The sequence below is a fragment of the Mercenaria mercenaria genome, chromosome 6 (assembly GCF_021730395.1).
Source record: "Mercenaria mercenaria strain notata chromosome 6, MADL_Memer_1, whole genome shotgun sequence".
Lineage (NCBI taxonomy): Eukaryota > Metazoa > Mollusca > Bivalvia > Venerida > Veneridae > Mercenaria > Mercenaria mercenaria.
In genome coordinates this window covers 3873591-3897698 of record NC_069366.1, presented here as the reverse complement: position 1 = coordinate 3897698, position 24108 = coordinate 3873591, and the positions used below count along the sequence as shown (strand labels likewise).

General features: G+C 34.1%; 1 protein-coding gene across 1 annotated transcript; it reads right to left on the bottom strand.

Annotated features, from left to right (window-relative positions):
* Positions 1 to 1960: 1960 nt before the first annotated feature.
* LOC128557930 (uncharacterized) lies at positions 1961 to 23340 on the bottom strand. Its single transcript, XM_053546598.1, has 4 exons — positions 23067 to 23340; positions 22084 to 22236; positions 5244 to 6392; positions 1961 to 3823 (listed from the first exon to the last, which is right to left on the bottom strand). The coding sequence occupies exons 1-4, from the start codon at positions 23338 to 23340 to the stop codon at positions 3423 to 3425; spliced, it is 1977 nt and encodes a 658-aa protein (XP_053402573.1). The 3' UTR covers positions 1961 to 3422.
* Between the last annotated feature and the right edge of the window lie 768 nt (positions 23341 to 24108).

Below are 24108 nucleotides of genomic sequence, written 5' to 3'. Positions count from 1 at the left end.
GACATACATGTATCTAAACCCACATTTCATTTACGGAATAATAAAAATAATTTGAGCATTTTTAGCTTTATGGAGTAACAGCATTCGGATCATTAAAACATCTTTTTCGTTTGAAATAATTTTATTTTTTATTTTATCTTAAATATGGGGGAGGGGGTGGGGGGGGGGGGGCGAGGAGGGTAATGACCTTTTATTCTAACCGAAATTCCGGATACTGCTTTTGATTGGTGGGGAAATTGAAGGAGAGAGTTTCAATTAAGCTTTCAGCTTCCTACTCAATCCTGTATGCTTTTTTGATATATACATATATATATATATATATACATGTTGTAAATGAATTGTGATTAATAAAATATTGTTTAAACCAAGACTCATGTCGTGATAGCCCTGATCCCCTTGGTTGTGATCGAACTCGAGCTGTGTCAGTCTGATGCGGAGTGATCTCCCGTAAACGATCGTCCCCTAGTCAACTCGTCCGCATTTTGGTCATTTCGTATCCCTTGACGTTTTCAAATTGGTCAGCCCCCACTTTTCGGCCTCTCATTTTAAGTGTTATTTTTGTCAAGGTTTCCTAGATATTAATTAAGATAATTATGATGTTAAATTTTACTTTAAGAACTAAATTTTGATTTAAATACCCGATCGAATGCAAAAAGTGCAAAGTGCACTCACGTTTCGTAGCTTAACGTGTGCATTGTCTAATGCGGCCGTGTATCTTTTTTTAAAGATACTTCTTGTTAGTTTTATACTTTGATTATTTCATTTTTTAAGCTAAATATTTACATTATGTGTTTAATGTTTGATATGTATAATTATAGTCAAACATTTTACAGACGGACAAAAATGATCCCAATATGGCCACTCTTAAAAGTGTTATTTGTTGTGCTTTGAATGACCATGAAATTTTGAGTTGGGAAGGTCTGTTTTTTCAGATTCTTTCAATCAATTCACAGCCAATTAATATACAAACAGGAAAAATTGGGGTTACAATACGACAGAAATTATTTTTTATATCTACACTACTTATTTGAAAAGCTAAACACTTGTTTTTAAATTGAATATATGCATTTTGATAGAATATCTGACTGCCGTACTAAAGAACACGCTTTGTTCTTTTCACAGTATTGAACAATCGTAGAACGTGCCTACTTTATCACCTACCGGCACATCGAAGGCCATGTGTGGCACTAGCACAGACACTCCAGATTTAAAACAAATGATGAACAACACCATAATTCCTGACTTTTTGAGTTTGAGTCATCAGCTACATGTATTACGAACGCATGAATTTCGATCAATATCACTTTGACGCATTAAAACAGCGATAAAACCTGTTTTGCCGTTATCATTCCGGACCGCGTAATCGGAATTTTTTTTTCGGAGATGTTTATGTACGTGCGGGCGGTTAATTTTTTTTCTTTTTCTCGGGAATGAAATCGTTGATGCGGTAGTTCCGACGAACGACAAATCAATTTGGTATGGCCTGAGAATTCATAAGCTGTTCTCCTGCGGAGGAGGTGAAGAAAACAACAACAATACGCTCGAAGAAAATACGCTAATGTGATCATCAACATAAAACACTGGTTACAGTTTTTTGGTTTTTTTTTTTTTTTTTTTTTTTTTTTGTTTTTTGGTAGATCAATGCCTTTGGCCAATTAACACAGTAAAGAACGGAACATATAATTCATTTTGACTTGTACAACGTACATCATCAAACATATTGTCGTAAACCCCTGTCCCCGGCGTAAACCGTTCAACGAGGACCTCACATCGCACGGGAACTGGGGCAAACATTTTCCACAAGGGCATAAAATGTGGTTCTTTGCAATGGTCTTATTGCTTGAGTTTTGGGGCTAAATGTTCAGGATGACCGACACCACTGGCATAGTTATTTAAAGAAAAAGCAGGATTCCTTATAAAGCCACTGTCTGGGCTTTTTCAAAGTTATCATAATGCCAAGTGCTGAAATAATAAGTTTATTTATTATCACACCACATAGATTACAAATAGGCAAAGTCAACACATATGTCACATTAAATGGAGACAAAAGAGTAAGTTCAGTTTTATAAATCTATTAAATCTAAAGTCCACTCATAACCAAACATTCACAACTATAAAGATTTAAATTATTACAAGTAAAACACTTCTGTAATTGATATATACATTCTGAAAATTTACTTCTATTTAAAATATATACAGTATGTTTTACCACACATACAATAATTTCAGTTCTTTTTAACAATATATAGGTCAAATACAATCTTTGGTATAGTAGCATTTCAAATTATCTGAGGATGAACTGTATAATGAAGAATTTGCTTTATGTTAGTAAAATCTGATAGTACTAACCCCGCTCTTTATGATAATCAATATAATGATAATGACGTATTTCTGTGATGTACCTTTCTTACGGAATCGGTTTGGGAGTAGCTGCGGTATGAGCCTCGGTTTGGGAATAGCTGCGATATGAGCCTCTTGCTTAAACGGATCCTACATTTTATTATTAATTTAAGGATGTGGGATCCTTTTTTCTAACGTTAAAAATGTTTTCATACGTTGTGAGCATAAGAGCACGTAATTTCTGTTTGACAAAATGGTCAATTATGTAAAATGACACTTTTCCCTTCTGTTTTCTATCGTGGGAATAGGAACTGATGGTATAACTTTTTACATCATAATGATAATGAAAGATTAAAGTTTGTGCTCATATGTGGAAAAATTATGTGGCATTAAAAATAAAAAAAGTTCTTACAATTTAAATAAATCATTTCCTATATAAATCTTTAGTAGCAAAATCAATCTGATCGAGAAATCGATAACGCCGATAGCGTATTTTCAAGGGAGACACTTTCATCGATAAGCCAGCGATCTGGCTACGAACGCTGGCAATGAGGACATTAATTTCTAAGACAAATAAAAGAAGAAAAAGCACAGGTCACCAAATTCGTTTTAATTTATAGGGCATTTTCTTCGCCTACTGTTTAAGCATTTCGTTTAAGCTTCGTTTAGCACAGAACAAGCTCTTTATGCACTTATTTATCATGCATATTTCATAATATACGCATTACGAAAATCATCATGTATGCCTGAATGGAATAAATATACAAAATACCTGCAATTTCGTTTCGAAACGACTAGCCTGCACAACATTTCGGTTTGTTTTTTTTCGTGTTGGGCGACCTGTAAAGTTTCCACACTTTCTATTCTATTATTTTATTGCAATATTGTTGAATTACTTTTTACACTCTCTTTCTGATAATTATTGGAAATTGATACAGTCTGTTTTAATCAAATTTTTTCTGTATTTTATAAGTTGTATTATTCCCTACAATTAACACGATAATTTTCCCAAACTCTGGTAATAAAGAACAGAACACTTTCTGTAATACACCGTTACTTTTGTTTCTTTCAGACAGGTGTCGTTACATGGAATCTTCATTTGCTTTCGGGTCACCGAATTTCAAAAACTTTACGTCTTTTAAACCTGTTCTTTCAAGTACGTCTGCAAAATGTGTTGCCGCAAATCGAGTTGTTGTGCCTCCCAAAAGAATACACGCAGCTTCTAGATCGCCATCTTTTGGTTTGAATACAAGAGATCCGGAATCACTTGGTTTTGCAAAACCTCTCTGAGCAATAATTTCACACTGTCCATGCCATTTCTCACCATCAATGAAATTAAATGTACATTTCCTTTGAAAATATCCCTCCGTAAGTTGGGTTTTACATCCGTACTTGATGACTTTCTCTCCAGATTTCAAATCTTCTTCAATGACCTTTCCAGACTTAAAATGAAATTCCCTTTCGGCCGAAGCGCCTTCCATTTCTGCAAATATGTATAAAGAAAGCGATGAGTACGGGGAAAACAGATAAACTAAAATAACAAAACGTCTTTCGTTTAAGGTAATGCTACACATTTTCTTGCATACTAGACGGGGATTTCCGGTATTTTTACCGGTGGTGGAAAAATCCATCTTACACTCCGGGGTGTAAGATGGCTCTCGTGCTGTAAATGACGTATTACGAACTACATATATGTAGAAGATTTATGTAGTAATTTATATTTTATTTAAAAAACGGAATAAAAATTCAATACCTTGACAGTTCCTATTGGTTCCTGATAGTATATTTCTCGATTCAAATCACGTTATTTTATCAAAAATCCATAACGTTACGCTGCAACTGATAAAACAAAACTGGAACTAAACATTGTTATTTGTTTTGAAACGTCACGACGTCTTTCCTGTTTACGGACGTTGGTTTCCCGCGCTTTGTTTAAAAACACTGCTATAAGAAACAGTTCTAAAAAGAAAGCCGTTCGATTTGATTTTATTTTTATTATTATTTCTTGAAATCGGTATGCAAGAAAAAGATTCTGTCACTGGTTATAGGTGCAGATGGAAATATCCGGCTCTCGGGTAACGGTTTAGGCGGTAACTCGGCAGGGAGCCTCGTTACCGCCTAAACAGTTACCCTCGAGACCGGATATTCTTATCTGCACCTACAACCAGTGAAGAATCTTATATGATTAACCGGGAATAATGGCATAACGTCATTTATCCGGAAAATTGGAGTCGGGCTACGGCAAGGAAACTATTTTATGAATTAATTGCAACAGGTGAGTACATTTGTTACAAAGGCAATATTACTATATTCGTATTTCTAAAGTTAAAATATGATATTTAAACACCTGACACATTTACTGATTTAAAAAATGTCATAAAGTAAGCTCATAAAGCGTGTATCTCTACATTTATAAAAACAAATACGCGGACCTACACATTTTATTTCACCACATATTTATTCACGACTGTAAGAAGTTGAAATAAAATATACATTGTAGAAAAATCCATTCACGAAATTGGTATCAAAATTTTGATTTTTCCATAGATTCCTATTATGAAAAATTGTAAGATCAAAAATTTTCAAATCAGTTTTACTATAAATCGAGCCCATCTTTTTTATTTGCCAATCCTCTAAGTACACTCTAAAGTTTTTAAAAAATCAGGGTTTAGACAAATTCTACGTTGTAGACAAAATTTTTATCCGAACGTGCAGAACTACATTAACGGTTAATAAGTAAGAAACTTGCAACTTGTAATGAATAACGAACATGAGTCAAATGGACGTTACATATATGAATAACGATGGTATAATGTAGTTATTACTAGTTAATATTATACATGAAAATATACTAAGTCTAAAATATAAACAAATGTAACCTTGAAAACTTATAAAGTAGTTACCTCTGTTGAAAGTTATTGAATCATCAAAATATGGGAATTTCGTTGTGTTTGGAATGCGTTTTTCATCGATTTTCACGACAGCAAAATCAACTCCAGTAAAGTCAAATGTCCCCCCTCGTGCATACAGTGCCATCTCAACAGTTCCAAGATATTCATTCTCTTCACAGCTTGCTTGGTATACTTTCCTTTTGTCCGGACAGTTTACAATTTTGTTGAGATTCGATATCATTTCCCCCGGCATTTTTTCAACAGTAAGCCCCAAATCATTTCCAACATATAACTGGTCATCATTTTGCATTTGTCTCAACACTTCGTCAGGAAAAAGAATATGTGCACACGTAAATCCGTATATCGAAGAATTTTTATCAAGTATAAATCCACCAAGAGTGCCTTGATTGTAAACATCTAATGAATTACCAGACCCTGGAAAAACGCTGCTTTCAATTTTACAACCAATACGTACGTTTTCGTGTTTTTCCGTAGGCAGTTTTCCTGTAAATTGAACAGCAATTCCTTCTCGTACATCCACAGATATGCCATTGATTTTTTTTGGCAGTGGCTTACTCCCAATAGGTATCCAGTTTTTAAGCATGACAAGTATAACTATACATGGACCTTCAACCAAATTAAGAGGTTTTCCACGTTGATAGTTTCGTGATTTGTACATGCTGGTGGTAATTAGTGTAATATTTTTTGTTTCTTTCATCAGTCGTTCGGAATGCTCCGATATGCTGATTTCTACTTGACCTACGTATACAAGTTGGCTGTATCTTTTCAGACTTGCTTCTACAACATCTTCGTCTTCTTGACTACAGTCTTCGATATACACGATCTTAATTGGATACTCGACATTCTTGACATTCAAGTGTACTTGGATTGCCGCTGATTGCTTTGTAAATACAAGAAAACAATAGCTGCTGTCAGAAATCATTCTATCATGATATGCCGCATAAACTCGAAGTATATGTGAAGACTGATTCTTTATGTGCTCTGAAGCCAACGCAAAGATGCCTTCAAGAATTTCAGAAGAAGGCTCAAAGATTCTGTATGCATCATTGAGATGGTTTGAATTTGGAATAATGTTTTCTTGGAGGAGTTCCTTTATCTTACTTTCGTCTTTAGACTGTAAACAGGATCCCCAGTCATCTTCTGTAAGAGAAGAAGACTACACTTAAAAGCTGCTATCATGCTTTCTGGTAAACAAGAAATAGTTAAAAAATTCGGGGTTGAGTGATGTCAGTTACCTGTAGTTCGAATATATAGTTTATCTTATGGCGCTACTCTGTCACCTGTACATTTATACATGTATAAGTATTGAAATACTGTTCATATTTGTTTAATAGCAGAGCTACCGGCGCCGCGAAGCGGCGCCGACAGCGTCACATTACGGTTAGACGTGTGAAAAAGAATAATGAATAAAACTGTGTATAAAATTGCTATCGAGTTGAAAATTCGTGGTAAGTTTTTGGAATCGGTGTTGTTCGGGTTTCTTCCAGTACGCAATGCTCATAGTAATTAATCAGTAAGACGTCAATAGACGCTTGCTGTTTACGGTTGACAAAAGCGTTTCGCTTACTGCTTTTAGCGTTGAATAAAAATGTAAATGAGCGCCTGTTAATAAGAATTTATTGCTAAATACATTTTTTACGAAGAAAGAAAGGTAAAATACAATATTTTCAATGCGAAACGATTTTCGTCACGCTGCCGTAACTGAAATTAATTATATATACTTATATTTGTGTTAATGACGTAACCCTTCCACATTGGTGCAGTGGTTAGCGAGGTCTCATTGAAGTCCAAAGGTCGGGAGTTCGATCCTCACCAGGAGCGGTTTTTTTTTTATTTCTTTTTTATTTCATTTTTTTTTTTCTTCTTTTTTTTTATTTATTAAGAGGTTTCAAAGTATTGTAAAAAATAAAGTCATTCAGGTGAAATTTAACAAGTGTTTTGTTAGTGATGTCAGGTTCCATTGTAGAACTGTCTGTACAGTAGTAAGTAGATAAAACATTTTTTTTAAAAAAAGAGCTTTTTGGATCAAAATTTACAGGCATTGAACTGTGAAAAGCACAAAATGATCTTCTCCCCATTCACATATATTTCATCCACAAGCTTAAAAATCACTGACCAGAGTTTATTACTAGGAAAAAACTATTGGCTATGAATTATCAATATTAAAACATCAAAAAGGCTCCTACTATACCATTCCTATTCCAGTAGTGCTAAAAGATTAACCATAAAAATGTCATAGACTGTTAACTTTGCAGTTCAGTAAATAAAACGGGAGTTTTCGAGAATTTCGGCAAAAAAGTGATTTTTCTGGGTAAAATTCTCATCATTAACTTTTAAAGATGGCTAGTCTTTTGGTTTTTAAACAAGCTTTGTACATGTAAATGATTTTCATTCTCCCATACCAGAGGCCTATCATGTAGCAGCATTTTGGCCTTAAAGTTGGACACATTCTTCCTTTTAAAAAGAACCGTAACTTTCTTTAGTTCGTTTATAGTATATTTGTAGAGTTTCCGCATGTCAAGATTTAATCTTAATGCATTCTAAGACATTCATTCAGAAATCGTGAATTATCATCAATTCTTAAAATTTTAATAGATCTTAAAAAAAAAAAAAAAAAAAACTTTTTAAAACGGATCATGTTAGTTTTTTTTTTGTCAAATTTTATCGTTTGGGTTTTACACGAGACATGATAAACGCAAACTTTGTACTCAAAACTAAATGTCATATTTGTCGCTCTGACGATATCTTTTTTGAAGAAGAGCTTTCAGTTACAGACAAGAGACAGCTTTTTAAAAATATAGCTTTCTCTGAAACTCCCATCACTTTCTCTTTATTCTCTAGAACCTCACAAAAACTGTTCAAGTCAAATATATATTACTCAAGCCATGGGAATAAGTCCTACGTAGAAGATACTAACTCCTACGTAGGAGATACTATGTCCTACATAGGAGATACTAACTCCTACGTAGGAGATACAAAGTCCTACGTAGGAGATATTATGTCCTACGTAGAACATAGTATCTCCTACGTAGGAGATACTATGTCCTACGTAGGAGATACTAACTCCTACGTAGTACTTAATATGACCTACGTAGGAGATACTAAGTCCTACGTAAGAGATACTTACTCCTACGTAGGAGATACGTAGGAGATAGTATGTCCTACGTATGAGATATTATGTTCTACGTAGCAGATACTAACTCCTACATAGGAGATACTATGTCCTACGTAGGACTTAATATCTCCTACGTAAGAGATAGTAAATCCTACGTAGGAGATAGTAAGTCGTACGTAAGACAAATTTAAATCTCTCTACTGGCACCAGGACGCTTCCATACATAGTGTTTATTAGGTAAAATCAAAAGAAATAATGGTCAAATATAGCTCAATATAGCTTAAATTGTCATCTTTGAAAGTAAATAAGCCGGATAATCTGATATTATTAAAGAAATGAATGTTAGCACTTGGCTATTAAGTAATAAGATATGATATTCAATGTAGCATTTTAGGGGCAAATTTTATTTCATGAAATATTTGGTGGCCCTCGACACACTTTGTGCATTTCGGTATGGCATATTGTGTACATAATCAGTAACATACTTTATGTAATCAGAGCAAAATCCAACATCACTATGTTCAGAATTCGTTGAGCACTTGGTCTCGGTTTTCCGGTAGCTGGATTTGCTAGCACAATGCATTCTCCTTCCATTGTCTAGTGCATGTGAGCTTATCATACATAGAGCTTTAGCATCATAGCGTTGCCTATTTTGTTTCTATGCATTTTGGCTAGAAATCTATCATTTCATGCTTCATTTCATGATACTTCTATCTCATATAATATGCCATGATATTTCTTTATTTTCTGTAATGATATTATAATAATAAATGTCACGGCCTTATCCCATACAATCAGCATTTGTTATTTATTGTCAATAGTCAGAAGCGACAGGCCGCTGTTACTGATACATGGTTAAAATCTAGGTCAGTTCTCATAATGGTTAAAACAACATGCATGCCTTTCAGAGTGCGGACGAGTCTGTCGCTTCTTATATTCATGTCCTGCTGATAAAATTAAGGGGTTTATTTTACAGTAAAAGTGTGTGACTTGGAGTGCAGTTCAGAGTACAAAATAATAAAATATGACAAAACAGCCCCAAACAAGGAAAAGTGGTAATAAATTATGTCGAAGGAAATGTTTTGAAGGAATTTTTATCAAACTTAAACTGGTATTTTTCATGCATTTAGGTAACTGGTACAATTCAAGTGAAAATAACATTTTATAGTATTGAAAGTATTCCTTAAAAAACTTATTACACCAAACTGGAAGTGACTACTCAGTGTTATATGTGAAGCAGTCCAAAATGTAGTTCCATGCTGTTGATGAACTCAGGTATAATGAGTTATATGAGGATGTGGCAGTCATATTTTTGGCTTAGTTTTATTGCTGATTGTATTGTGAAAAGATCTAGACCATTTTCATTGTGAATTTCCAGATATGACTTTTGTTCTTAGAGAAAATGTCTACATACGCGTAATTGCTAAACGGTTATTTTCAAGGGAGCATTTTCAGAGCGTGATGTTTTTCAGAACAAATTATTTTTATATATGTAACATAATATTTCTAATTTTGCTAACTGACCATATATATGGTTTTCATATCGTTGCAATGCTCTGGAGTACTAAAAATGAGGTCTCATGATTTCATTGTTTGTATGAAATAAAGAAGAGACTGAATTGGTAGAGTGTAACCTAGTTAATGTGTTTTCTCATCTTAATTTGCAAACTTATTCAGTCTTTTTACAGTATAGTTTTAAAACATAGATAAATAACAACAATATATATATAACTATGTAGAAACGAAATGTGATTTTAACTTACGAAATACATCAAGTACCTTATACTGCTACGTTAATTCATAAAATGTTAAGTCATTGAACACGTTGTTTTGGCCTTATATATGTCACTGTCAGATTGTGACTAGATACTTGTATTTCTGTTTTTAATTAACCATTTTGGAAATACAAAATACAGGTCTTTAACTCGGAAATCTTATAGCTGGCTGATTCAGTCTTGATTTGTAGTCGTGGCGATGTTTAGCAGCATCCGTCATGAAAGCATTTTTATTGGTATGTGTTTGTATTTTAATTGCTATCAGCGTAAGACAGAGATATTATGATAATAAATATTGTTTCTGAGTTTGGATTAGATTGCTACAAAGCTGTGTACGTTGGCGTGTAAATAAGTCACGGACAGACAAGACAACCAAAACTCGATACCTACATGCTATTTGAGTTCCCTTACAATAGAGGTCGGTAGGTACAGCCTGCTCGGGTATTCCGAATGAATGAAATGGGGGTCACTCTACACGTTTTACAGCTGATTGAAAAAATATTTGTAAACTTTAAGTATCTGTTTACATTACACAACCATAGGTTATAACATTTACCTACTTTAAGCAAAAATATAAGAATGTCGAATATTTACTCAATATGCTAATTTTGCCGAGAAATATAGAGCTGCTCTCTTCAAGAGACGCTTACTTAATTGTACATTGATGATAAATGGACATGATATAATTACATTATGATTATATACCTAGTTCAAGCATCTTTTTTATCCAATGACAAGCGAAGGACTTTAAGAAAAGTAACAAACTTATTTACGTCCACTGAATCATGAAGTAGTACAAAATTAATGAGTATTCATTGTTCCGCCTACTATGAATTTCCCACATTCAGGGAGGCGGAGCAGCTACCAAAACAGGGAATGCATACAAGAAATAATAGAGAGTTTGAGATTTCAAACTTCGCCTTCACCTTCAACGTCTCTCATGTATATTTTGGGTAAAACGTCACCGATATGCGTGTATTATATTTATATCACACGTTGCTACTAAAGTTTTCCATGTAATATCACGTAAGCCTAAAACTTCTCTTTATTACTATGCGAAATAAAAAGCTTAGTTTCAGAATTTCTGCTTATTAAGTTATTTGATTATCCATATATATATAATTAGACTAAATTTGATGAGAAACACTATCAATAGGTATAAGAATAATGAAGTTTTGTATGGCTAATGATTTTAACTAAATACATTGAATTGAACCTGGAAGTATGAAGTTATCAACTGATTTTGAGAAACTTTGAGATTTTGTTCAAACTTTAACTTCTACGGCATATTTGTGTCCCCAGGCGGTATCGATTATACCAGATGGGCCTTTTTGTCGTATGAAGTGAAGTTTTGAACGTCCGAAGACGTGATATCACGAAAGTCGAAACTTCATTCTTTTTACATCTACTCTGTCCACATACTCGGCATCAAAGACTGAAATCTGGATGGAGGTACATGGCATGACAGTCATTTTACATGAAAAATAAATAATTACGCGCGATTATCATTTGGTGGAACATTTTATTTTCACATCCAAATAAAATCAATCTGTTTCTGTCGGACACTTAATATGACAATTGCGTTTTAATTATAAACATAAAATGGTACTAGTAAGACGGAAAATTCTTCTGAAGTACCAGCCAATTTCAGATCTATGATATCATGATGAGAGACGTTTCCTGTTAGCCGTATGGGATAACTCCATTCTTTAGGAACAAGAGCCTGGCAGAGGGACATTGTGGGTTAATTTCCCCTTTGATTCTTACATTTTAGAAAGAAAGTCGGTCTTGAAACTCGGTGTGACCCTACCCTACCCCTACCCCTCCCCCCCCCCCCCCCCCCCCCACGAAATGGGTGACCCCCTCTTTAATGTGGGTGTCCCTCTGACCAAACTTCCTGGATCCGCAGATGCTTTACTTATAAAATATATTATAATCATATTGTGTTGTCTGAGAGTTTGGCATAATACAGTCATACAGAGTGTCATTATCACGTTGATATGGTCATTATAGGTTATTAACTTTGTATGTGGATATATGCACGAGTTCTGCAGCGGTAATATTGCGCGACTTTAGGAGCGCAATATTGTCCGCGAAAGAACGAGTGCATATATCCACATACAAAGTTGATAACCTTTTTATTACATATCTACAATCAAATGACTAATTTATATCTAAATTATCGTTCTGTCACGAAAGACAGGAAAAACTACGGAAAAAATTCTCCGAAAACGCAATAAACAAATCAAACTGACGCATTAATATTTTCCGCGAAAATGACATCAACTTGTTGTCGCAACGTGCGCATGGACGCCATGGACGTCACGCGATTCTTTCCATTACAACGTTAAGAAAACATTCCACGTCCTATATTAGTCCAACTCATGACGTAATTATAACTTTCATTTCATTTCAGTCTGATAAATTACTACGTGCCAGTATCTAATAGGTCAGATTAATCAAAGTGTAAAAGTAAACAAAATGTTGCATCAATTACAAATTAAACAAACACACAATAGCAACCTAAAGAGACGAGATCCACAGTGGACGGACCGTCAGGGGAGGTAACTAGAGTCACGGATTGGGACTAGTCCGATATGAAAGCGTTCAACGTCATGATATGGAAAATATTGCACGATCGCGGTCCTTCGAAAATGGAAAATAATTTTAGGTATGTAATAATCATTTTTATTTCCTCTCATGTATGATTTACAATCGTGCATTGTATACTGACTATACTGACATAATGTTTTATATAAAACCTAAATGTTTGGAGCAACACTAACGAATTTTTACATTGTTCACATTGTTTTATCGTTTTATTTTTTTTATTGGTAATCGCTCTAATATCCATGCGATGATTATATTAATTGAAATGGTTTTTTTTTTATTTAATTTTCATTTTTTTCATTTTTAAAACCTCCTAAAATTCCTGCCCTTTTGGACAGCTGGTATCAAAATGCACGAAAAAAACGATCATAATTACGGATAAATTGAATGGGCGGATTAAAAGAAGTAAGGTTCATTCTAATGTTTGAAATCTCAAGGAATTTTAATCGAACTTCAACTTCATACGTTAACTTCGCAAGAGACGTTGAAGGGGAAGGCGAAGGTTGAAATCTCAAACTCTCTAATGTGTCTATGTAATGGACAGACCAAGTATATAAATGTATCAAATTGTGTTTTCTTTTTCTTTTTAATACAAGCTGTACTTTCATAGTTCTTTCACTTTTTGTATTATCTCCGCGATTTAATGAAGTGCACTGATTGTTGCTAGTACTGTTTGCAGATCAAATTGCCCCTTCAACTTTTTTTGTAATCGATATAGTTGCACGTTTACATCACAAAAACGGTGAAGCTGAAGCTAATTTGGAGTAATCTGACAGATTAACCCCGCCCCATCCGCAATAAGTTATTCATTCACCTTGTCGTGAAAGAGCTGACTTTATCATGACGTCACACAAAGCGCGCGCTCTGACTCTATCTCAGTATCGCCGTACTTGCATACATTGTAAATTACAATAAGGTGATCTAATGGATATGTTGTTTAAAAAGTAGAATATAAAAAATATTCCAACTACTAATAAGCTTTGATAATGTGGCAGTTGAGTCCAATAAGTCCAGGGGTGTTCAAAGATAATCCGTCATAGATCCATTGTAAAGCAAATATTGGATTTACCTGTATTGGAAAATAAACAGTGTCAATTGTATTGAGGTCAACTGCCACATTATCAAAGTTTATAGTACGTTCAAATGAAAACAGTGTTTTTTTTGTTTGTTATGACAATTATTATCGCACGCAAGGTAGAGCTAGCTTTATATAAGATTTTATAGAAAGGAATCATTGAACCAACACTTGTAGATCTAATTGTCGTATCCATTTGTTATTCAAACTTCTGCAGAGAGTCTTCCGTAACTTATCTATCGCAAATCTAACTCCATTATAGATTTAGTTTTTTATTTTCTTTTGTTGGGGTTTACGTCTACATGTGGATTTATCTACTATTTATTTGAAGTCGTTTTAACACATTTCAGTTATTTACAAACTGGCAGTTGATAAGCATTGTCTGTGTTCATGGAAAGAACCAGTTATAGACTCACATAAGTCAAAATAATTCGACGTTTAGGTCGTTTTATCCAAAGGGATCAAATTCACAGTACACCGTCATGTAAAGTTATATGACATGACTGTGTAAAGTTAATCGTGTAAGAAAATACACGTATAGGTTTAAATCTCCAGAAATTTAGTATTTTTGGGGAATTATGATAATTTTTACATAAATTAATGAGGAATGGAATCCCCTTTTTGATACATGTAAGTTTTATTTGAATTTATCTCATATTCGATTAAACCCAAATTCAGCGATGACAATTTCTTTCGAGTGGAGAAAATAACTCGGTAGATCTAATTGTTTCCTAGGATCGCGTCAAATTAGTTATACTAGGACTCACATATTCCGTAAGAAATTACTAACTTTTTTCAACTAAAGAGGCACGGTCGATTCCGGGAATCGAACTTAAATGCCCTTCAATCAATGATGAGCGAATCCAACAACTCGACAATGAGTCAGTCGCGTTTTTTAATAATTGTGAAAGCTAAACACGAGATGCATTATTTAAAAGAAAAGTCTGCAGCAAAAGGTAATGAAATTTAGGCAGAAAATGCCTTTCACATCCACGCTACCTAAATGTTGTGTGCATTGTGGAAAGTTTCATTTAAATTTTAAATGAAGTTTAGTACATCTGTTTCGGTCATGCAGCCAATGTAAACAAGTTCATTCAGTGTGTTTTTTTTTCTCGTATCGGAAAGGCGGAGTTACCTGTATAGACGAGATCCAAAATAGCTTCATAATCGCTGTTTTTGTGACGTAAAGGTAAAAGTCTATCGATTTAAAAAAAGGCGAAAGGGCAATTTGATCTGCAAACAATAGTATTTATATCCAAGTTTTCCTATTGTTCATAAACCGGATGTCAATTACTGGTCTAAAAATAAACTAAATTGCACTTACTTTGTCTTGTTTTATTTTTAAGTTATACATGTAGTTGGTTAAATAGTACTGTTAGATTATCATACGAGTTAAACTTGCATATTATATTTTCATTGAATAAGAATGTCATATTATGTTCTACAAACTTCTCGATAAGTGAGTCGTCTACTATGTGTTAGCAATTAGGAGTGACCTGTCGCTTTTATTTTTAGATTTGGATTTTCCAGACTGTTCCATTTATTATATAAGGGTTTGAAAGATATTTGACATTTTTAAAACTATAAATATATTTCAAATAATGTACACATTGAAATTGCATCGGTAGCAGAAGTGAGGAAAGTTGTTAGTGATTTAACTTTTGCGATTAGGAGGCTGTGGGTTGGATCCCACAAAGGGCGATTTGTTTTATGATTGAATTTGTTTTATTTACATCTTTTCATGTTTTCTTTATTTCATTTTATTTCATCATTTCAATTTCATTTTTAATTTCATTCGTACAATTTCAATACATTCAAAACATTTCAAACACCCGCATACAATGGAGCATCTTCACACTCGCTGGCGGTGTCGGTTTCTTCCGAATCAGTGTCATCAGCTAGTTGAATGACCAAATTGTCAAGAGCTATGTCAACCATGTTGGATAATTCACAATCAAGAAGATATTTGTAAAACCTATGTTATATGCGAAAATAGCAAAATGATACAAATAAAGCCATTCAAATACAAGTTTAACATTATCATCATTTTAAAATGTATGTTAGCAAAATATAAACTGAAAATAAAATGAAAAAAAATTGATCCCCGTTGGAATTCGAACTCGCAAAAGTTAGATTCTAGAGCCGTCACGCTTACCACTGCACCACGGCGTCTAATTGTCGAATAAGGCAGTCGTTTGCAATTGAATACTTATTACAAAAATAAGTTATAAAAAGGTAGGGTACCCCTTTACTGAAGTGGTTTATTCCAGTAACCTTTCATATCTATTAATAAAAGCGACAGGTCACTCCTAAATACTAGTAAATACATCATGATTTTATGTACAAACAATGTTGGCCACACCTCCCAGGGAAATTCAAATTCAAATCTTAAACTTTTCTCTCAAAGTCACCTTTGCAAAATAAAACAGAAACAGATTTTTTAATCAGATATTGTAAACAGTCACTATGTACAAATGTGCAAATCAAAAATATGTTTCTACCGATTTAAAAACGGGAATTTCAAAGAAGGGTTCCCTGTGTGGTTTAGTTTACTGGAGACGGAGATATCGCTGATTGATGAAAACGGGGCGTTTTAACTTAAGTCGGTTATAGATACTAATGCATTAAATTTTGCCTTCACTACGTTATGCTCCGTTTCAGCAAATAAAGTCAATAAATGATCTATAACTTGTACATATTAGGTATATCAATTTTGAAATATGGGGTATTCCCTTTGATTGGAATTGGATTTTCCAATTTTGATACTATCTTTAGACTGGGATTCCCATGTAGCTGTTATAAATAAATTATCTTTTTAAATACCTTTCTAAATCGTATACTTTAAGTTTTTATTTGATATAATTATAGACACTTTCTCAGAAGATGTTAAAATTACGAACTTTGTCTAAGAGGTATAAGACATACCAAACCAAATCTGTAAAATATAGTCATACCCATTTTAACCCCAATTAAATAGTAAACGATACTAAACTTTACTGGTTAGCGTTGAAATAAATAATTGAAAGGACATTTTCACTGTAAATACTCCGTGAATAATGCGTAATTATATTTTTTATTTTTTTCAATCGAAACTTAAAGTATCAAATAATAGCAACAGTGTTACCTTGGATGAAACAAAGAATAGAACCATTTAACGTCAATAAAATTAAGTAACACAGGCTACGTTCGTTTGATTTATCCATTATTCCATTGCGTAATGTTGTCAAATAGGATTTTCTACACTACGATAGGACTATTTACACCAAATAGGAAGTGACTACTTAGGGTTACCTGTAAAGTAGGCCAGAATGTAGTTCCATGTCGTTGAAAAAATATTATATAATGAGCTATATAATAATGTGCCAGCTATTTCTTTTTTACTTTGAGGTTTGCTGATTTTATTGAGAAAAGATCTTTACCTGTTCCATAGTTAATTTCCAGGTTTTAGTTTTGTTCATTGAGTAAATGTAAACATACGCGTAATTGCTCAACATATATTTAACACAAGAGTAGCTTTGTAAAGAAAAGCTGATTGCGGCCCATTGGCGATTTAATTTCGTGAAATTAGTTACTTTAGCATGAAAATTCGTTCAACTGTAATCTTATGATCTGATGATTTGCTTGAATTTACAAGAAATACTTATCGACAATAAACGGAAATATCGAAAATATATTTAATATAGATGATTTAAAATTATATATGCTTTTATTCACTGATGATAGGGTCTTATTTATACATAAACCAGAAGCCCTACAGTCATTGCTTAATGATCTGTCTGCTTATTGCGACACTTGGAAACTAAACGTTAATACCACTAGAACAAAAATTAAGATATTTGAACAAGGTAGACACACAACTCATAACTTCAATTTTTCAATGGACAAATTTTAGACATTGTCAACTCCTTTAAATATCTAGCAATATATTTCTTCAAAAATGGTCACTGGTTTCGAACACAACATCATCTGGCTAAGCATTCATTATTTGCATTGCATTACTTATTTACAGAATTTATTCAATAAGAATTAAAAGTACATGATCAATGTAAATTATTTGATAGCTTGGTTGGTTCAATATTTAACTATGGCGCGGAAATTCATGGATATGTATTGAAAAAGTCCTCTGTAAGTTTCTAAGGAAAATACTCTGTGTTAGACTTAAACGGTTTATATGGAGATTTAGGTAGATATCCAATGAAAATACACCGAAAAGTAGTAATGATTAAATATTGGATAAAAATATCAAAATCAGATGAAAATTGTATTTTAACCAAAAAAAATCTACACTACGTTAAAAGAAGATACAAACAATAACCTTTCATACAACGGTAAAAATTGGGCGTATATGGTCAAATCCGTATTAAACGAAATAGGAATGACAAATATATGGCTAAACCAAGATAGTATGTGTGTTAACTTACAAGTTATAAAACAAAGAATACTTGACATATACAAACGAAGCTGCTACTCAGACATAAATAATTCAAGCAGGTTGTCATCATATAGCTTATTTAAACATGAATTTTAACAAGAAAAATATTTAAATACTATAAATATCAATAAATATAGAATAGCGCTAAGTAAATTCCGTTTTTTTGTCTCATAATTTGGAAAAAGAAAAAGTTAGACATGAAAATGTCCCGAGAGAAGAAAGAAAGTGCCGAAACTGTTCTATGAATTTGACAGAGGACGAATACCATTGTTATTAGTATGTCCAAAATATTATCAGTTGCGTCGAAATTTCTTCAAGCCGTATTTTTGTAGGTGGTATACCCTGCGGAAATTTGAATCCCTCATGTCCACTACAAATAATAAAGTATTGATCAGTCTAGCAAAATATTTGTACTATGCACGAAAAGAAAGATTTGATTTTGCATTTTCATTGCGAACCCATTTTATATATTTTATCCACTACCATTTTTCACTACCTATTCATTCATTTACTCATTGTTCAAAACAACTTCTATACAATGTACGTCTTTTTCAACATTTTCATCAAATTTATTTACAAGCAGCGCTGTATTTGAGGTAAATGTGTATCAAATAGTGATATTCATTCATTTACTCAATTTTCAAAACAATTTCTATACAATGTACGTTTTTCTACATTGTCATTACATTTATTTACCAGTAGCGCTTTATCCGAGGCAAATGTGTCTCATATATTGATACTTCTAAATAATGTTAACGACTATTAGAATAATGTCGCACTCTTCATACTTTGTACGTGTTAAGGTGTACAATATTTCTCTCGGAAAGATTCTCGCGCTTCATACTTTGTACTAGAATTGGTTCTCGACTTTGAATTGAATGTACACTTTTATGTCGAGTAAACTATGTTAAGTTATGTTATGATTACAACATGTCAGACGGTTGTTCCTCTTTTCGTGTATAATCAGCTCGAAAATAGTATATCGGATCTAATATCCGATACAGATTACTATTTTTTAAACTAATTAATATAAGGTGAATCCTGAAACACCTTCTGCCAATTTGAATATGTGATGTAATTCAAAAGTTGAATTTATTGTGTGCATACATTTTAGATGAATTTTAGATGGATACATAGATGAAGATACGTTCTATAGGATGAAAGCGTTTACAAGGTAAATTCTGTATCAGAAAAGTGACTTTTTGCTGAAGAAAATATACTTCTTATAGACCTATAATAGTGATATCAACATGGGATTTTGACTGAATTAGAGCCAGTTGACATGACAAACTTGAAAAATGAAAAGGAGTTGAATGATACACAAAACACTTTGACAACAACGCCAAATTTGAATTAAGTGCACACTTCTTCCGCCAGGAAACAACATGAATTTAGATTTGAAAATTGAATACTGCTTAAGCCGGTGCTAGGGGGCGTGGACAGTGTTGCACTTTCCATTACTGCTCATGAACAGACTCAATCAAACCGAGTCTGCAATTTTCACTGTTTGCTTTGTTCTTGCTTTCGAGGGATCAACTTTCCAGATTATATTTACTTCACAACAGCGGGTATTAAGTGCTGTGTGGCGGCCGTAAAAAGTCGCCCCGACTTCATCTCAGTGTTGTTATATTTTCTGGTCCTTCGGGATCATTGATTTCAACTCATTTAGATTTGAAAATTGAATACTGCTTAAGCCGGTGCTAGGTGGCGTGGGCAGTGTTGCACTTTCCATTACTGCTCATGAACATACTCAATCAAACCGAGTCTGCAATTTTCACTGTTTGCTTTGTTCTCGGTGCTTTCGAGGGATCAACTTTCCAGATTATATTCAATGACAATTCTGATTTAATCGAAGTCCGCCGTCCGCAAACTCTGCTAGATGGTCTACCCTCGGGCATGTACATCGATCAACTTCTGCTCTATTTTAAAAATTCAGACACTAAATTGGAGCATACACGTCAGATGCTGTTCCAAATGTTCAGACAATCTAATCTGAAAATTATCCATACAATCTGGATATTGAACTTAAACGGCGTGTAAAACACGATATGGTGAACCAGTAGCTATAAAACTAGGCCGTGATATACACATGCTTTTATCAGTTGTTGAAGGAAATGACTATAAAACATTAATGCATCGAAGAATGTTCGAACCCACTACTCTGCATCAAAGGAATTGTCAACAGATGTTTCCACTGCCGTCTTGTGTCTAGGCAAAAAAGAAATCGATCTGCTCAAGGACACTATTTCATCACTTCAGTAGGAAACTTTGCAAATGTAACAGAAAAAAAGCCACCGAGGAGATTTGAAATTAAAGGGTTACATTTTTCTATCGATGACCTCAAACTTGAGCTCAATAAATGTGTTGCCAAAGAAGAATCTTCCATTTCTAATGAAGAATATGTTGCAAATCTGAAAAATTAAAACAGAACAGTCATATGAATTCTTTACAGACTTTCATGTTAGCTATAATGACTACTGTAGATACCTTGCAAAAAGGTGTTAATATCTGTTACAGTAAAATGTACAGTACTCGAGTTCATATTTTGGCCGCGTTGTATTACATGTTGACCATGGTTCGTACCGAGGTCGTTTCAGTAGAAATAAAACATACGGTGCAGGGAGAAACCCGAATCTATCGGAGATCTATAGAGCAGATGATTGGTTTCAAGGAGGGTTCAACAGTGACAATAGATATGAAGGGTTAGATATTTGGTTTAAACATATTTATTTATCTATATTGTATCTCATAGTAATTACAATTATACAGTTTTGCACATAGTATAGACAAGTGGATCTAATTGAAAGCTTAAGCTTATAGAAATTCTGTCCACTGCATACTTAGTATTGGTACAAGATGTGGCGATCTAGAAGGATAATTGGACAAAATAAGACTGTATGATGAAATTAGTTTGCTTTTATATAACTTTAAATTTAAAGTAATGGAAATGGAGATTAAAGAACTGATATAGTAATAATGTTCAGGAGATGTAGGTTTAGTATATGTAGAAGAAAGCGGTAGGGAGCGACTTGGGGATGGATGTCTAATCGTTACTTTTGGATACTTACTTTCGCCTCAGTCAAACCGTTTCATTTTACAATGGTGAACCAAGAAATATTTTTCATTGATCGGAAGTTAAAGGTATAGTTCAGACATGTAGAGGAAAGCGGTAGGGAGCGACTTGGAGATGGATGCGTGATCGCTTTTCTTTCGCCTCAATCAAACCGTTTGGATTTTTCAATGTAGTGATGAACAGCAAGAAATATTCTTTTATTGTCTTCATCATTTAATGCCATATTTCCAAAGAGAATAGTCTTTAGAATAAGGACAATATCTGCTAATTTCATTTGTAAGTATTGTACGTATGTTGTCGTAATGTGTACATTGGAAGAAATAATGGTAAGTTGTTTCAGGCCGTCCGCATGAGCAGAGGGGTGATGCAGTAATATTTTTGGAGAACAGATCATCAGCGAGTGAGCTGCAGTTGGTTCGAAGGCGAGTGTGAAGAATCTGATTTTTTCGCCGTCCGCTATAGAAATAAACAGGAACTTAATTATTTGCTAGAAAAACTTGTCTTTTGAAAGATGAAACTGAAGGAGAATTTCTAATAGACAGAGGCAGAGCGTTAAACGCTCTTACAGTTGACGGAAGGAAAGAATCAAAATAAAGAGACGTTCTAGCTCTTGGTACCTGGGAGTCAGCTTGGTTACGAAGATTATACGTATCATTCGAAACGGTGGGTGGACACAATGCCGTAAGGTAAGATGGAGTGAGGTCATGCAACATTTTGAAATATAAAATAACTTTATGCTTCTGCCTCCTACTTTCAAGTGATTCCCATCCAACCTCCTGCATAAGTTTATGCAGAGAAACAAGTTTGGTAGCACCTGTTACTATCCTAGCAGCCTCGTATTGGACCTTTTCAAGCAAGTCCTTCTCTTGGACCGTACAATTGTCAAAAATAATGTCACCATACTCTAGAATTGGACGAATGAATGAGATGTATATGGTTTCAAGCGATTTGCGGTGGATAATAAATTTAAGTTTTCTCATGATATTAATACGTTTATAAGCCTTTGTTAAGGTGTAGTCTATATGTGCATGCCACTTTAGGTCTTTCGTGAAGATCAGCCCTAAGTGCTTGTGGTTGGTCACTTCTTTGATTTCTTCATTGGCCATATATAGACTGGGATGAAGACCTGGATTGACTTTTCGAGAAAAAAGAAGTGATTCGGTTTTCCTTGGGTTGAAATTAACGAGCCAGCGTGCTGCCCAATTTGATATTATAATGAGGTCAGAGTTTATAATTTCTGCAGCTGTCGCTGGATCGCCAATAATCAAATACAGACTGGTGTCGTCGGCAAAAAGGCGAATGTTGGCATTTATATCGATGACAATGTCATTTATGAATATTAAGAAGAGAAGAGGACCGAGGATCGATCCTTGGGGCACACCAGCTCGAATGTAGTTCCAGTTGGATTGTGCGCCCGGTATAACTACATTTTGTTTTCTATGAGAGAGAGATAAGATGAAAACCAACGCAAAAGGCTACCAGTTATACCAATACATCACAGTTTGTGGACAAGACCTTTGTGCCACACGCGATCAAACGCTTTACTTATATCGCAGAATACAGCTCGAACCTCTTTGCCTGAGTCAATTGCCTCTGTGAAAAAGTTATATAAGTAAGTGAGCTGATTAACTGTTGAATCACCTGGGACAAAGCCAGACTGAAGCGATGTGAAAATGTTATTTCTATTGAGATAGTTAAATGTATGTTTGAAAACTATTCTTTCAAATACCTTACCTATTGTACTTAGGAGTGAAATTGGGCGATAGTTTCCAGGTAAAGACCGATCACCATTTTTAAAGACGGGTGATACATAAGCTTCTTTCCAAGCATCAGGAAATGTGGATGTAGTCAAAGAGTAGTTAAAGAGATCGGCAAGAGGAAGAGATAATCCGGTAGAAAGTTCTTTGAGAATTTTGTTGTTGACAGAGTCGGGCCCAGAGGCCTTTCCAAGGGGTAAAGACTTCAAAACCATTTCAACTTCGTCAGGAGTAACAATAAAAGGTTCCATGATAAGTTCAGAGTTTCTTTCTGCTTCATCAAGTTGTGGTGCATTTCTTTCGTTCAAAATTGTTTGGTCACTAAAGAAGTTGTTCAGGATATTTGCTATAGAAATTTCATCCTCATAAATGTCGGCCCCGTCTTCTAGGGGAGGAATAGTTGAAGAATTGGAAGAAGGTTTTATGAATGACTTGAGGCATGCACACCATGATTTCGAATTTGTTGATGTTGTTTTTAGATTATTGGCTAATTTAAGAATGTGATTTTCCTTGGCAGCTCTAATTTGGGTAATAGTATGGTTACGAAGATTTCTAAACCTTGACCAATCTTCCACATTATTTGATAGTTTAGCTTTTCTGTATGCCCTTTTGCGTCGTTTAATAGATTTTTTTATATTCGTTGTTATCCATGGGGGTTCACAGGGTCGAATGGTGACTTCTTTATTTGGTATGCATGATTTTGAAATGCTGAGTATCTGATTAGTGACATTGGTTGTGTATGTATTGATGTCATTGTCCTTAATTTGTTCCCAATTTGTGAGTGATATTTGGTCACGTAAAAGCTGATAATTACCTTTATCGAAGAGCCAGATGTGTCGTTTGAAAGAAGATTGTTTGAATTTTTTTTAATTGAGGAGACCAAAGATTGGACAGTGGTAACGTATTGTTTGTTCAAGGCATGGGTCGCCAGTTCCAGTCATATAGACGAGATTCTTGTTTGATGAGAGGATGAGGTCTATGACAGAAGAAGAATTTTCTGTGAAATGTGTTGGATCAGA